Source organism: Egretta garzetta, unplaced genomic scaffold, assembly GCF_000687185.1.
Source record: "Egretta garzetta isolate BGI_Z169 unplaced genomic scaffold, ASM68718v1 scaffold107, whole genome shotgun sequence".
Classification (NCBI taxonomy): domain Eukaryota; kingdom Metazoa; phylum Chordata; class Aves; order Pelecaniformes; family Ardeidae; genus Egretta; species Egretta garzetta.
In genome coordinates, this window is record NW_009260399.1 from 3,750,568 (window position 1) to 3,767,641 (window position 17,074).

At 41.4% G+C, this 17,074-nt stretch overlaps 1 protein-coding gene across 2 annotated transcripts in view; it reads left to right on the forward strand.

Annotated features, from left to right (window-relative positions):
* The window catches only part of AFAP1 (actin filament associated protein 1), a 61,368-nt gene extending 45,596 nt beyond the window's left edge, over positions 1-15,772 (forward strand). Inside the window, exons 10-17 of one of the 2 annotated variants that reach the window (XM_009643216.2) lie at positions 102-247; positions 4,129-4,246; positions 5,767-6,024; positions 7,796-7,910; positions 9,428-9,592; positions 10,188-10,378; positions 11,096-11,257; positions 15,746-15,772. In XM_009643216.2, coding sequence (XP_009641511.1) covers positions 102-247; positions 4,129-4,246; positions 5,767-6,024; positions 7,796-7,910; positions 9,428-9,592; positions 10,188-10,378; positions 11,096-11,257; positions 15,746-15,772 — 1,182 coding nt within the window. The remainder of the gene's footprint in view (positions 1-101; positions 248-4,128; positions 4,247-5,766; positions 6,025-7,795; positions 7,911-9,427; positions 9,593-10,187; positions 10,379-11,095; positions 11,258-15,745) is intronic. The other variant, XM_009643217.2, reaches the window with a different exon arrangement.
* Positions 15,773-17,074: the final 1,302 nt, after the last annotated feature.

The following is a 17,074-nucleotide window of genomic DNA, read 5'->3' on the forward strand; positions in this document are numbered from 1 at the left end:
TGGTAGCAATTTGTCAGCCAAGCAGAATGTGCCGGTTTGAAATAATCCTCAGCTCAGTGGCAGCCTAAAGACCTGACGTACGCCCTTCCCTCTCCTTGCAGGCATCCTCCTCCGAAGACATGGGCAGATGGATAGGAATTTTGCTGGCGGAAACGGGGTCTTCAACAGACCCCGGAGCTCTGCACTACGACTACATCGACGTGGAAATGACCGCAAGCGTCATCCAGGCTGCCAAACAGACGTTCTGGTGAGAGGCGTTCCGCTACCCGGGTGTTTCCGTACTGCGAGGATTTATATCTCTATGTTAACTCTGATGCCAAGAGAGCTTATCAAATCCACCCCCTCCCATCCCCTTTGCCAGATATTGAACTCCTGAAGTGTTTCAGCATCACAGCATGTCAGATGTGTTTATGATTATCGTGCTGGCATCCTGCTAAGTTCTGTAAAAGATGCAGACACCATCCAACTTTACTCAAATCTTTACTCATTTTTTCAGTAAGTCTCCTTACCATATGCTATATTTTAATAGTTTATTTTGTCTGAAGACTTAGAACTATCCCCGGAAGAGGACAGATATGCTGAAAATTAAATAAATACGCAACTACGTAGTTCACATTTATCTGTTGGCTGTATTTGCTGTACGTATAGCCAATATATGCTGTACACTAAAAATGCACAGCAAATTTACGTCTTGGATAGTCACATTCTCGGTGTTTCCTTCTCAAGTTCTTCTTTGATTACTTAAAAACTTCATCAAGCTCACACCAGTCATGTTAATTTCTGCGGTTTAATTTAAGAGGTGGAAATAGGGAAGGTGTCAAGGGCGCAGCCCAGAAACTCTGTCGAAACTGCAAATCACTACACCATCACCCAGCCTGTGTTAAGAAAAGTAATGCATACTTAGCATATATAGTGATTTACATGTTCAAATCAAATTAAAGCAGGCCTTGGTGAGAAGAGACCGTCACTCTTCCTCGGCTAGATGAGGTTGTTCAGAATCGGGAGTGAAGGGACAGTCGGGACAGGCAGGGTGCCCTGCTGCAGATGTACCCTGTGGTTTCCCAGGGTCAGAAAGTGGGTGGCTTGAAAAGACAGCTGGCAAGGGCCTCCTCACGCTGCAAAATGAGACTACCCATGCAAATTTGGAATTCATGTAACTTAATATATTAGAGAATCACACCCCATCTGTCCATCATAACTTTAAACAGACTGAATATGAAAAAAAAATTTAAAAAAAGGCAAAAGCGTCAGAGTTTTCCAAAAGAAGACTCTCCTGCCATTAGTGAGGTGTTAAGCGAGCTTTAACGAGAGAAAACGGGCAGCTTCATTCAGGATCTGGTTTGAATGACTTCTGACAGAAACCAAAGTGACTCAGTGTTACCACAAGCCCGGTTTTGTGAAAACCAGATAATGTTGATCGAATCAAAATGCACGTAGCTTACAGACTACATTAATATTTGTTTTGAAGTTAATAGGGCTCAAAAAGTTTATCCTGTGTTGACATGTATTTTTGCTTCAGTCAGCATCTAGCAATAACCACATTTAAGAAAGAAATAGAATGGAAACCTTTTCCCCCAAATACTGCTTGGCTTTCCTTTTCTGAACAAATGTGATATTAATTGGAGCCAAGTGAAAAAACATATGCAACTAGACCACATGTTAGAAAGGAATGTCAAACAACTTGCAAAATAGCAGAATTCCCCTAGTAAGAATTAGTTAAAATTCATTGGGTGTCTTTAAAAGACTCTAAGAGCTTGTTGATAAGCAAGGAGAGTAGCTGTCTGCTGATTTTCAGCTACTCCTAGAAAATGAGGAGGAATGACGACGATGCTTAAGTGTTAATAAAATACTACCGCTGCCCTTTATAGAATGAATAGCAGTACTCCAAATTAACTGCAGTTATCATTAAAGCTTTGATTATCACAGTCACTTCAGGATTAATGGTTATTCGTTTCCTGAGACTGATGCTTTGCAAAATGATCAGCTCTTCATTAATAGTCCCATCAATTTTCTTCATCTAAATCATTAGGTATCTAGGAAAGGCTGAAGAAAAAATGCTTGCAAGAAGGTTTTCTCCACTTGCTTTCCCATCTAGCAGTTTCAGAATACAGTTAACTTACATGGATGCATCTGTAAACAGGATTAGTGAGGCTGAGTGAAATAATGCTTATGAATTGCTTACATTCTCTTCCTTTGGTGGTGGAAATAGTTACTACAGGTGCATCAGAAGTCATTAATGAGTATCACAGTTTTCAGACATGGTTATTATACACCACTCTACTTGAATAGAAAGAAATACAGTACCAGCTCCAAATGCAGTCCTTCAGACTAACCAGAACCACTTGGGTAATGTTCTTCATTAAGAGGAACAGTAAACAAATGCAGCCCTTTAACAATGTCTAATCAAGTATGAGATATGATAAAGTTAAAAATATTTTTATAATGGAATTTATCTTGGGATTTTTGTTGTTTGTGTGAAGTAAGAAAAGCTTCTGGCCCATGATTATTCCACCCCTGCCCTGCCCTGAAGGGTTCACACCGAATGGGGTAGGTTCATCCCTCCTGTGAGCCTGGGTCTCCCATGGCTCAGGTGAGCCGCAGTTGGATGAGGTCTGTCTCCCTCTGAATGAGAAATTCAGTGTACTCCATGTTATTCCAAAGCCAAAAGAAAGCAACTGTTGAAACCACAGCATTCTTGATCTCGGGCCAGCACTACAGAAGACCCTCTCTTATTTAATAGGGTTTTATCATATTTTATGAATGTCAGCACAGTGTCTGAATAGTTCCATTGTTTGGGATGGAAAGCTTTGTTTTCCCATTCACATACACCTAAAGCTATGGAAATTATTTGGGAGCTCACTCTATATCTCGTTCAATTTCAGTGGTTGCTACAAAGGAAAACTCACCCTTGGGGTCGTCATTGCTATTGGGCCTGATTCTGCCATTTTCTGCATTGTTAGGTCCCAACACAAGGCCAAAGTTCATGATATCTTGCATGTGTTCTGCAGAATTCCAGTAAAACAAGCTGCAATGTTGATTTGGGGGAGAGGGGAGGAATAAATAAACAAACATACAGATACATATATATATATAAAAAACAGTATATATAAGTTACAAGTGATAGAACAAGAAGAAATGGCTTCAAGTTCTGCTGGGGAGCTTTAAATTGGATATCAGGAAAAATTTCTTCACTGAAAGGATTACAAAGCACTGGCACAGGCTTCCCAGGGAAGTGGTTGAGTCCCCATCCTTGGAGTATTTAAAAGACACGTAGACTTGGTGCTTAGGGACATGATTTAGTGGTGGTCTTGGCAGTATTAGGTTAACAGTTGGACTTGATGATCTTAAAGGTGTTTTCCAACCTAAATGATTCTATGATTCCGTGATTTATATTCATATATATATAAAAACCCTTTTGAAGTGTCCAGTGGGCTCAGATCTGCCATGTGAAACAGAGCAAGAATGAGTGTATAAAGTATTTCCATGCACAGTTACGCAGACAGAGAGCTGGGAAGCATAGTGCCATTGTGTGTACTCTACCCAGCCAAAAGTTCTGATATGGAAATTAAAAATTCCCAGATTTTGGGGAATAAAATATTCAGCAAATTTTCATAGATATGTGAACTTAGATGTCATCAACGTTCCACTTTTTTTTTTACAAATTTTTGCTGGATTTGATTCTTCTTTCTCCAAGTCCCTAAGTCCTCCCACCCCCCACCCCCCATCCCAAAAAAAAAACGTGCATGCGCCCAGAAACACCTGCTTCTGCCTGATGCAGACAACAAGGGAACTTCTACAGGACGCTGGTTGCAAGCTGGCTTATAACACAGATCAGCAGGTTCCCATGTAAACATGCCACTGAGCAGTTACAGCTGTTGCCCTCCTGGCTTTCACACAGTCTCATCCCCACTGTAGGAATGGAGTACAGGAACAGATGGTGTAATATTGGCTGCTAGCAGCAGCATGCGAGTAGCAAAAGAAGGAAAACTGTCCTCAGCTTTCCTTTAGACAATGAGAAGATATGTACTTCCAGGCTACATAATCAGATATGGGGAACATACCACTAAATCACCATTTAGACTTAGGCTCAAGTGCTGGTTTTTATTATTTTTATTTTGCTTTATTCAGTTTTATGAACAGGCGCGTTATATCTACAAATCCGTATCGGGGAAGCACTGCCAATGGCTACGCCTGTCCGAGTGGAATGGCACTTCATTACGACGATGTTCCCTGCATAAATGGATCGGTAAGAATTGAATTTGCACAGAACAAATGGTTTGCATGTGTTGAATGCATGGACATCTGAAAATTATATTATCTAAAAAGCCCCACTGGGCAGCTTCCAAATGAAGTCCTATATTTTTGATTAGGGGCTGCAGACTTCTCTCACACCTACAGAGCATGAGGGGTACAGGACATATTGTTTACATTAACCTGCACGTGAGCCAACGTGCATTTAGAAAGCAGTTGCCTGCTGATGATTTGTTGCCAAGCCCTTGAATATAATACTCACTGGAGATGGTAATTTTTAGATCACACCAGATCTGGCAAAATTAAGGACTCAGTTACACCAGGCACTTTTTGGTGTCTGTTGAAAAAAATCCCCAAAACCCAAACATTCATTCCCTGGGACCGCATGCCTCATGACAGTAGGTGCTGCTCATCCCGAAGGAGAGCCACAGTGGTCGCTTCCAGCTTTATAATTTGAGGAGCTAATGGTAGGCAGATGTGTAATAGGGTTTAACACATAGTTGACGTTAACCTATAGCAATATGTGGTCCTCAGGAAGATTTAAAGGGGAGCTACAGACTGTGTCAGCTCTTAATTTGGGCTGCTTCAGAAAGGTCCCCACTAAGGCTGAACTCAAGAGAAATTCAGAGTTTCAAAGTGTTAAGAGGACTGCAAGTTCAGTCCTTCGTCATGTCTTAGTAATGTCAGAACGATGGTGGAAAACCCCTCTTGGGAGCAGCACACGGCCACATGTGTGGTGAGTAGGCTGTGTGTGTAGTTCTTGGATGTGCTCAAGCCTTTGTATGAGTAGTGTACTGCCACAGCCAGGATGGATTAAGGAAGGATATTTGGCAACCAGGTTGGTTTCTTTTAAGATTAAGTGAATGAATCACCGGAGTATTGTTGTTGAGCTTTACATTTTTCTGAAAAGAGAAAAAAAAAAATAAAAGGAAAGAAAAAAAAAAGGAAAGGCCTGTAGCTATTTTAGCTGGTTAGCTCAGAATAATAATTCTCCATCAAATAAAATGTAATACTAGCATACCAGCAGCTGGTATTCACTGAAAAGACATACAGCCTGAAGAAAGAAAAAAAAAGAAGAAAAAACCCTCTTGGCTTCTGCTAACTGTTAGGCCATATTACTTTTAATAACTCATGTACCAGATGTAATCCCACAGATTCATCTGCGTAGCCTGTGAGCATCCCCTGGTAACACAGTCTGCTCATGCCCCCCCGGTGCTAGAGCTGACAACGGAAGGTGCAGTCTATGAACAGCAAGGGTGATAGGACAGTACCCGCTTGCTCATGCTATGGAAAACGCACATGGCTGAGGCTATGAGCTATGCAATGCGGTGCTTCCTTTCCACACTGTGTCCTCCCCTCTTTCTAAATAGTTTGACTTGAGTGTGAGCAATAAACATAAGCTTGCTAAACACCGAGGGCATGCTATGGTCAAAAGGAATTACTAATGTTTTAATTTCAGTTAGGAGGTTTTGCATGGTGTATTGTTCACTAACTGCCAAAGTGTATGTGTTGCAGTGGGAACCAGAAGATGGCTTTCCTTCTTCTCGTAGCAGGAACATTGGAGAAGAAATGCTTTATGATAACGCAGGCCTGTACGATAACTTGCCGTCTCCAAAAATCTTTGCGCGCTATCCGCCAGCTGACAGAAAACCCAATAGGTTATCTACTGACAAACTCTCCTCTAACCATTACAAATACCCTGTCTCATCCAATCTGTCTTCTGCTCAGTCTGTCACTAATACCTCTGCTGTGGGGAGGGGATCTGGCTCACAGGTACTGTACTGTTTAATACTTAACAAAGATTTTTATTTTTTTGTCTGTTCTGTTTATCTGGTTGTTATCTGAAGGGCCTTGGGCTATTTCAGTCCCTTAGCATCAGCGCTGAAGCACTTAGAGTTTAGTCATGAGTCCACTGCAGATGAAACAGGTTTGCTAAGCTGTAAATTCTGATGTGGAAGTATTGGCACCTGGGAAAGGCTTTCCCCACAAGTTCTTGATGATTTTTAGATTGTGGATAATAACAAAAAAATACATGTGACCTTCCAAACTTAACTTGAATGCATATCTAGCTGCCTTCTGTCCCTTAGGCAGTGGTGACTTAAAAAAAAAAAAAAGGTGAAATATGACCTGGCTGTGCCAGCAAAGTTGCCTCTCTAGAATTATACTAATCTGTATATTGTATGTACTATGGTTATATGTATTGTGAATACACATATATATCATAACATCTATTATAGATATACTAAATGATATTGTATATAGTGTGTATATACCATTTTTAAATTACTGCCTGATATTGTCTTCCCCTGCAAAAAACCTCAGCCTATGTCTATGCTGCTTTCTGAGGGTGGCCTCGGGCTTCTGGACCTCAGCTGAAACGCGAGGCGACAGAGCAGATGAAGCCCTGTGTGCTCAGCCTCAGTAGCAGGCAGGCAGACCCCAGCAGGGGGGCAGAGCAAGCCTGGCTCACAGCCACGCCAGGGACCTTCTCTAGAGCCCGTGGCCAGTCTCCGAAAGCTGGCCATTGGCATAAGCCTGTAAATGTACCACGAAGATAGGTGGTTTTTCAATCTAATCTGAAACAGAACAGTTAGATATCTAAGTGTTAACTCACTTGACCCTTTACAAAAACGTCATATTGGAATATTAGAATTCAGTGAAGTTGCAGAAGCAGAGGTGGACCCCAGCAATAAATTGCCCTGATCCTTGGCTGCAGCAGCAGGCTTCTCATGGCACTCCCAGTTCAGTCCTCAACAGCTTTTGGAAGCAGGTGACCAGGGCATGGCTCACATACACCCTGTGCTCGGCTAAGGCACCCCCGGAACCACTGCGGTCAGTTGGGACAGCGTTGCTCTTCCCAGGGTTGAGTTCATTGCAGGAGAGCCCTCTAAATGGAAGCCCCTTGGACAGGGAAGGTGCTGTTCCTGTTAATGTTGTGAGCTTGCCTGACCATTATGAGAGGCTGACTTTTTAGAAGTAAGAAAAACTATTAATTTGTAGCTAGAAGTTGTGTAAGAAGAAATTGGTATCTTAACTCCTAACATTTAAAAATATGAAAGAATTACATTGTTTTGAAAGAAAAAATAAATCCATGCGCCACAAGGATGGCAAGGTCATATAGTAAATAAGAAACAGCGTTGAATTTTTGTGTGGCAAACCGTGTTGGGTTTTTCTGTATGAAATCAACTCTGACAAACCTATGTTTCAAGATTCTTTACTGTATAAAACTATTCAAAGGTGCAACTTTTCTGCCTCGCGGTGGCTTTCTTAATACAGTAAATGACACAGTTTTAAATAACTTGGAGACTGTGAAGCCACCAGCGGTGGTGTTACCCTGTGATGGCCGGCGTGGCCCCCGCTGAGCAGGCAGCTCTCAGAGCCGGCACCTCTGGAGGAAGCGCCATCTCCAGCTCAATCAATGCGCTCGATTAAGGCTCTCTGAGCAGGAGGCTCTTTGTCAAGCTTTGCCCTTGATGAAAGGGTGACTGTAATGCCAGTGGCACAGGGATAGCTGGAGCCCATTTGTGCTTTTGTTTTCACACAGCTTAAAGGCAAGAAGCCGCCTGCGACTGCTAATGGGATCACCGGAAAAGGGAGAACTTTAAATAGCCAGCCGAAGAAATCTGATTCGGTGTCATGTGTGAAGCGCACTGTGTCCAGTAAGTATGTCTCCTCTCTGCTGCCTCCTTGTGAGTGGTGTCATGAGGATGCCCGAAATAGCTGTCACCTCAACAAACAAGATGAAGAACCACTGTGGTTCTTCTGTGGCTGAGAGGCTGAGCAGGAGATGCCCACCAAGACTTTGAATAGGAGATATTGTGTGCATTGGTGACTCATTAGTACTTCAGCCATGCCACAAGATAAAGGGTTGCATATGGAGAGCAATAAATATGAGCTGTGGACCCGTGACTGCAAAATCATGAGGGCAGCAGGGGAAAAAAAAGGAAATAATTACTCTTCATTTGGGGCAGAGAGTAATTCAGTATTCCTGTTGGAAGAGGCTTATGAGGTCCTGAGAAAGATACGAGAACACTATATTGGTCAAAAGGGGAAGCACCCTTATCACTAATGAAAAAGAAAATGTATAACAAAATGATGAAGAAAACCACACACCTCAAAAGCTTCCTCAGAGAGAGGCGATTTCAGTTGATGAGTGGCACATTCAGAAAGAGGGTTCTTCTGGGCAGGTGAATTGCTTCTAGGAAATCCTTAACAGGGATTGCTTTGCTTAAAGAAGAAAAGATTTAAAAAAAAAAAAATAAATAAATTACGGATACAAAAATGCGGCTTCTGCTAAGAAGGAAAAAATGTGGGGTTTTTTTAATCTCATGATAAATGCTTAAGAATTTGTGGAGTTAACGGCAACAAGAGAAATTTGGGTTAGACTTCAGGAAGAAAGTATGTATCTTTCTAACCATGCAGGTCAGTTGGTACTGGGTTAGATAGTTGTGGGAGTGAAGGCATCTAGGTTTCTAAAGAGCAACTGAAACTGGTTTGACAACTGTTTATCAGGAATGGTTTAGTGGACTTTGCCCTCAGATATGCAGACAAAGCGATCTGTTAGCTGACCTATTTTCTTTGAGTCTGAGACTGGAGCAGAGGGGGCTGCGATATAAATAGGACCACAGACACATGTGAGCCATGAAATGAAAGCATTTATATGGGAAATTAAAAAAAAAAGAAAAAGAAAGTTCTCAAGTATCAAAAAAAGTGAGAACATCTTTGTATTCTTTTACGTCAGGTGAGAAAAGACGTATGCTTTAAGTACTTGAAGTAGGAACGGAAACCAGGCAAAAAGGGCAAACAGGTAGCTTTTCCTCTGACCCCTTCCAATTAAAAATCAGGGGGTCAGAGATAAAAGAGGAGCCTCCTTTCCTTCTTCTGAACTACATAGAAAGGCAAGGTCATTTTTCAAAACAAATGTACTATAAGGTGACTGGTATTTCTCATCTTCCCCGTCTAAATGTAGAGAACAAACTGTCTATCCCGTATCATTTCCAAAGCTGTGCTGCAGAACTCAGTGGGAATCACGGACCTTGAGAAAAAGTCAGTGGAAGAGGGATAGTAAACTGGTTTCTCCAACCATGAAATGCTTCATGTGATGCTCAGTCTCAGGGAATAGTTTAGAGCTTTACTGTTAATTTAACCATAAATGACCACAATCCAATACATACAGATGCGGAGCAGTACAAATACGGCAAGAACCGTGTGGAGGCAGATGCAAAGAGGTTACAAAGCAAAGAGGAGGAGCTGCTAAAGAGGAAAGAAGCACTCCGGAATAGGCTGGCCCAGCTCCGAAAAGAAAGAAAAGATCTACGTGCTGCCATTGAAGTCAATGCTGGTATGAGGTCCTTTTTTGTGCTGAATTGTGCCCTGGGTAGGCTTAGATATCCAAATGGGTTTGTATTCTGTGCTGAAGACGTGCCACTTCATAAGGTTTGGGTTTGATGTTAAACAATACTCTGTAATGTCTATACTTACTTTCTATAGGGATAGAAAATATATAGTATAAATATATGTTACATGAATGTGTAGGTGTATACACTTATTTTATATACATATTTTAGATATGTGTGTGTGTGTATATATATAAACCCCTATGAAATGACACTGATGGAGGCTTCAGACAAGGAGAACATGGGAATAATTTTGTTGTGACTGGCTAATTTTATTTTCACGACATGGAAAAATAACAAAACAAATACTGATTTGAAGCTAAGCCAGAAACTTAGGAAGGGACCTGAAAGAAAGCATTTGATTTCTGTTGCTAAACTTTTTAGGTATAAAAAAAAAGTGGGTTTTGCAAAGTACATAACTTTTTTGTGATGTCACTGATTTTTAGAGACCTTGTTCCTCACTTTTTTTAAAAGAAAATAATTTCTGTAAGTGTCAATTGAAGCTTCTTGTTGAAATAATAACACTGCTGTGGATGACAGGCAGGAAGACCCAAGTGATTCTTGAAGACAAGTTAAAGAAGTTGGAAGAGGAGTGTAAGCAGAAGGAGGCTGAGCGTGTAAACCTGGAGCTAGAACTGACCGAGGTGAAGGAGAGCCTTAAGAAAGCCTTGGCTGGTGGCATCACACTGGGCTTGGCTATTGAACCCAAGTCAGGAACATCAAGCCCACAGGTATGCAAAGCCATTAAACACCCAAACCCGAACACCATGAACTTCTCAGCTCCAGTAAAATGAGTGGGAACCGATAGTTTTCAAAAGGTTTATTAAGGCCAGGAAATAAGAGCAGACCTGAATGTCTTTCTGCATTATTTGTATTCATCACCTACCTCTGGTGTACTTTCTACAGCAACAGGGAGCAGGTATACATGGGAAGCACAGGCAGTATGTGTTAGGATGATGTAAAAAGCTAACACCTCCTTGCCCTCAGTGACTGTAAAAGTGCATGAACTGAGACATTGCTCCATCCCAGTGACATGTAAATGCACCAAGTCATCGTACAGTGATGGAGACCTACTTGTGTCTGCGTCCTGTCAGTCACTGTCACCCTTTGCAAGAGCTGCATCTCACACATTCACGATGGAGTGTGGCAGCCCTGGCTCATGCTGTGGCTCTGTGTCGGAAGCAACTGGGTAGCTGCATCAGAAGGAGCAGAGGGATGTTCCTCCAGATGACCCAATGTTGTTTAATCCCAGAAAACAAACTTGAATTTTTGTGACAGAACACACACTTTGTTTGGTTTTCATTTGTTCTAATCTCTTCTTCATTTATCCGTCATTATTATGAATATGGTTTCTTTAAAAAAAGTCTGCAGTTCTAAGTCCAGATAGAAAATACTGCTCATGTGACTATTCAGAGGAAACTCAATGTAGGGTTTTCACTCTTTATTAGTCCCCAGTTTTCAAGCACCGAACTTTGGAAAACTCTCCAATCTCCAGTTGTGATACCAGTGATACTGAATGCTCAATACCTGTGAACAGTGCAGCAGCGCTGAAGCGACCTCCCTCATCAAATAATTCTCCGTGTCGAGGCCATGTCCTTCGAAAAGCAAAGGTGAGAAGACTTCTGTCTAGTTTTCTTTGTCCTTTTTCTTACTTCTAAAAATGTAAATACTTGCTTGTGGTGAGACAGAGACAGAGGAGAGGGGGAAAAGTTGGTTCCTGTTGCTTCTGTGGGTGAAATTTAGCTGTAGGAAGAGAATGTGCCATATCTAAATTACTTGTATTGCTACATAACTACCGCTGATTTGGGGGAACCTTTTGCAGAAGAATTGGCAAGTCGTTTGTGAGACAGATTCGTCTCTACTCTCTCATTCCCTGCTTTTCTCTCTTCCTTTATAGATTTAATTTGCCAGGTAAGTGGTCTGTGGTGTAGACAGTCCATCTAAAATTCATAAAGTTACACTAATCTGCGTAGCAGATAAGTGGTTAGAAGAGCACCGTTATAGTAAGTGTTCTGAAACAACACAAGATTGGGTTTGATCTTTGCCAGCTGGTACAAGACAAGAATAGTTCTACATTATAATAATCAATAATAAGTTGTACGAGTATCTACTCTTAATGTACATTTAAGGTAGAAATTGAATTAATTTAAGGTAGTCTCACAAGTACCAGGCTGAAGGTTGTGTTCCCCTTCTATTGTTAGAGTTTCCTAATTTTCGTGCTTCAGTTTACATGAGATTTTTATGCCCGTTCTGTTGGGCTAAATTTGCTAGCATGTGGGCAGCACTTAACCAAGAGTGACAGTAACAGTGTTGGCCCAAGCTTTTGTTGATTTAGTAGTTACTGCTAGTTGTAATTATAAACAACAATAACCATAGACATTTGGCTGTCATGCAGTCCATTTGTTTTTTCAAAACAATGAAGTATTCTGTACAGAGATTTTTTTTTTAAGTAACTTTTGTTACACGTCTTCATTGATGATACACATTTACAGTAACTGAGCACGAGCCTGGCACCTAAACGAAGTAGATACTGAAACATCATCATCTCAATAAGTGATTTGGTTTTCTGGCACATCCTAATCTCTCCGTTTCCTCCCCCTACTCCCTTTAACCTCTCCACATTGCCCAGGCCATGAATTCTTCTCCCACTGTACCTTATGTGAAAGCCTTCTTACCCTTCTTTTGCCACCATTTCCTTCATCTTTTCCACAGACATCAACCGCTTTTCCTGCCAGTTAGCCTGCTTCATTTAAATTCAGCTAGGAATAATTAAACTCGGAGCAATAGGTTTCAGTTCTATTTAACTGAAGTTCGCTGCTTGTGTTTCAGAGCTTATGTGCTTATTGTGCTCTAAAGCTTATCTGCGTACTCCAGTTATACCCTAATTTGTCTCATAAAGATACCATCTCTAACTATGCACTTCGATTTAGATTTGCATGTTAGCACAGCGTTACTCGGGAATGTGGCCTAGCAGTTAGAGTACAGTCCTTAGGAAAGGGAGCGTGGATTTGTGCTACATGCTGGACGGGCACATTGAAGCCAGCCATTTGATCTGTAGAGCTGGAGGAACCAAGGCACTATAAAAACCTAAACATTTTTGGTGTAAAGAATACCTTCCAGCTGTAGTACATTCTTTATGCTCAGCATATACCATACAGGAAGAACCCCGCTGTGTTGTCTGATATCGCTTCGCTTTGGGTGGCACGAGAGGTTGGTCAAGCTCTTTTGTAGAGGAATCTTGGATATAAGATTAGGCTAATCAGAAAGGATACGGAGCTACTAAGCACATTTCCCATCCTGGGAAAAACAACTTGAAGTATCCAATTCAGCTTTAACAGCTTTTTCCTAAAACCCCATACACTAGATGTTGTGAAATTTTGCTGAATTAGATAGTGCAAGCCAAGCTGTGCTCAGCCTGTTCGTAAGGAGCCGCAGCCAAAGCCTGCCATCAGGTATGCATCTGCAGCACCCCCCGCTTTCCAGGGGAGTTAGCGGCACATGTGCGAGGGTGGAATCTGGCGCTCAGTTCTTCTGGCCTTTTGCAGTAATGTGTGAGCCCAGGCCATATAGCTGTGGCTAAAGAAAGGGCGTCGCACGTGAGTATCCCAGAGCAGAACTTATTTGGCTCTCCACGCATGGATGTCAGCGTAATATGTGGGCGTGAAACAGGTTTCAAGTCCCTGCTAACGCTTGCAATCTTCAGCAGCTGGCAAATCTCCCGGCATTATGAGGGTGTTGTGTTAAGTGTTCACAATGTCAGATTTCCCCACCACCACCACCAGTATGTATTTGAATATGCTGAATGCCTCCCTTCTTGCTCTTCCCTGGCACAAAGGATGCCAGGTCTGTCACCAGCCAGCCTCGTGTTTGCAGCCACCCTCTCTCCTGCCAGGTGCACTGACATGGGAGGGAAGTAGAGAGAGAAGCAAAAGGACAGAGCTAGTATTAAATCTAAGAACTAGCAGCAATTTGGGGAGTGACTGTTTAGGATGTACACTGTACCTATATACATAAATGCATATATTTGGATTTTTTAACTTTTCTGCTTGTAATGTGCTTTTAAATTTTTTTAGAAACTAATCATGCATGGTTTTAGGAAGTCAGAAGGCATTTTAATTGCAACGCTATTAATCTCTACTTGGCTGAAACTGGAGACTATTAAAAAGTGGAAAACAATATTCTGCATTAGCATTGCTAGAGATGTGAAATACTCCAAATATCCTTGCTGTACAAGCAAAACAATTACTTAAATATTTCACATTTCCAATTAATTTCTAAAACCAAATTGTTATGTGTAGCACAGAAAATGCAATGAGTATTTCTGATCTGTTTTCAAAGTTGGTGGACTGGTGAATGTCAGCAGCTTACATTTTGCTCGTGTTCAGGGGCTGGAGAAGAAAAGGAGCTCTCCCCGTTTCCCAGCTCCCCATCAGGCTGTCAGTGTTGACTTAAACATTCTTTCATTGGCGTGAACCTGCTGGAGAAATGGAAACAAAGAAAAAGTCCTTCTGCACCTGCAAAAAGAAGCTACTGCTTTCAAGGCTTATTTAACACTTAGAAAAATTCTCCTCCCAGTTGCTTAGCCAACGACTTCCTTTAGAGCTTTGGCAGCATATACATAGAGAATTTACATTATATATCCATTTTAAAGTAATTTAGTTTTTACCAGGACTGTGTTTTAAGTTTAGGTTTGCCATAATTTGAAGTGTAAAACTAAATATTTAAAATATATTGTAATAGAAGTACCATTTCAATGAAGAAAACAACCCCTGGCAAGATTAAAAGAAGAAAAACCCCAACTATTGTCTACCTGCTTCAAACCCAAGATTTCTTCTCTTATATTGCTAAAGCAGCCACCAAGTGTGACCGTTACTGTTGCTTTACAGTGGTTGACGAGGTGTCATGGTCATGCAGCTCTTTAGCCAAACTAATGCTATTACTGGTTTCTGCAGCAGAACCAGATATTTACATGGATAAGTAACAGGTTTCAGTCAGAGCTCTTAAATATTGTGGAATGAGTGTTAAATTCAGGAATTCAGGTTGAGAGCCAAGTCAGCCAGCTGCCTGCAGAGTATCGCTGCAGAGTGGATGGGTGGGAGAGGAAGCTGTAGAGACCGGTGCCTGGCGAGGAGAGCTGGGCGGTTGCTCCACGGGGATTTTACTTCAGCGAGAGGCCAATTTTCCATCGTATCTGCGTTATTTGCTGTAAGGGTGTCAGGGAGTAGGTGCGGTATGCATGTCCTAGGCTGAGCCCATCCCTCTTCAGCTCTCCTGCTCCTAGGTACTGTTAGGAAATACTGTAGGCATCACTCAACAGCCACAAGTTTGATTTAACTGGGTATTTAGCTATAGCAATCTCACCATTTTTCACTTATGTGGCAGAAGAAATGGCAATACCTTGCTCTGCAACATATGGGTGAAAGCATTATAGATTACATGCTTTGCTGTGGATGGTAGTGGGGAACTGAGACACGTAAAGGCAAAGTGTTTTCTTTAACTTGCCAAGCATTAGTTCAACTTGCATTATGTATACGGGAAGCAAATGCAATATAAGCTAACTTGTTTTTCTTTACCCTGCCTGTAAGTCTCTCTACCTCAGTAAGTTGCCATTTTTAGCCATAGAAATGTGTCTGCCATGAATTTTATAAGTAAAAAATTGAAGAGTAGTAAAGCAATCACTTGGTGTCAGCTATGAGAGATACTGAGCGCTTCCTGCTGTCTCATGCAAGTAAGTTAAAAAGCCCTATATGCTAAATCAGCCTCTCTCTTATTCAGCTCCCACTGAGCACTTTAGACCAACTGTTGTGTGTGAATTTGCTCCATGAGTACCCTTTGCAGAAAACAAACGTGGCTCCTTTGCACTGCGCTAGAGAAGAAGTTGCCGTATATAGTCACGGAGGGGTGGAAGCTGCGCACAGACACTATCAGGACATACTTGTTAGCATTCCCTAATTTGTGGGCAGAAGGCTGGATCCAGCAAAGTTAATGGAAAAATGGTTGCTGACCTCAGCTGGCTTTGGCTTAGCAGATCTGATGACATCAGTGAAATATCCTGATTTCTCTAACATTTTCCATATCTTTTTTTTCCCCCCTTCCAGGAATGGGAGATGAAGAATGGAACATAAATATAGCAACACCACTCACTTTCCATAAAGGCCTTACCTGTTATAGACCAAGACATAGGCTGCAAAAGACTTATCTGAAAGGTGGTATCAAGCGCTACAACATAAGAGGTCTTATAATTCTGTTAAGTTAATGGTAGCTTGGCGCTAATTTGCCTGTATTCCCTCTACTGTATTGCTGTGTAACTATGTGTGCCCCTTTTTATTAGCTGTAACTCTTTTATTTCCAACTTAACTGGTAAAGAAAATGAAAACCAAAAAAAAAACCCAAACCAACCACAGTAAGTAAAAAGGAGCATAAAGTCACAGTTGAAAGTTTACTTTGCTGAAACGGCATAGACCAGCAACGTTAATTATATCGTGTCAGATGGCCTGAACACCACCAAAGACTGGTGCGGTAAGACCAATGTGGCTAAGAGGTGCTCTTACAGGTTAACACTGACTTGGCGAGGTCTGCCACAGCGCTGGCTGAGTGAAGCCTCGCTCATTAGCAGTCACCTTGCTGTAAGCGGTTCACATGGCAAAAGAAAACCGAAGAAAGGTATTCACAGAAATGGCACGGCTTGCTTGGCTGAGAAGGCAGGAGCTCTTCAGTGCCGCTGTCCTCTACGCTGGTGCGAGACCGTGGGATGGCACGACGCAGCTGTGAAGCATTTTTTGGATACTATTTAGGCAGATGCTTTTGTCATTGGGAGATAAAAAGCTGCCATACTTTGAAAAAAAAAAAAAAAAGGAAGCATTTTAGCATGTTCTCTTTATTAGTATTCCAAAGCACCACTTGTTTTCAAAGGTCATGTTGTTGAACTATGATTTGTTCCTGATTTTTTTAAAAGGCAAAAGGTATTTTTAGATACTACTTCTTTTCTATCCTTTTAGAAAAAGAAAACTTAATTGAAATTAATCCTCAACAGGTAATGGCAACTCAGAATAGCTTATGCAGTCTTGGTTTGTTTTTTTATAATATAGTATTGTTAAACTTGAGTTATAGAACACTGCTGTACTTAGTTTCCTTCGTCTTTTCAGACCTCAGCTATTATTTTTGAGGAAGATGGATTGAAAAGATGATAGTTTCCAGACTTTTATACAACTGTACAAGAATTGGGGATTTTTTCAGACGGAGTCCTTTTCTGTTTACTAGGAAAAACGTCTTGCATTTTAGTTTGTAAGATTATAGAAATCTGTTCTTCTTTGTCTTCATCCATGTCACTCCTGAGAACTTACATGCAGTAAATTGCCAACTAAAGTTCTTCAAAATCTCAAGATTGGCTTTAAAAAATCAGGAGAGAGAGAGAGAGGGAAAAAAAC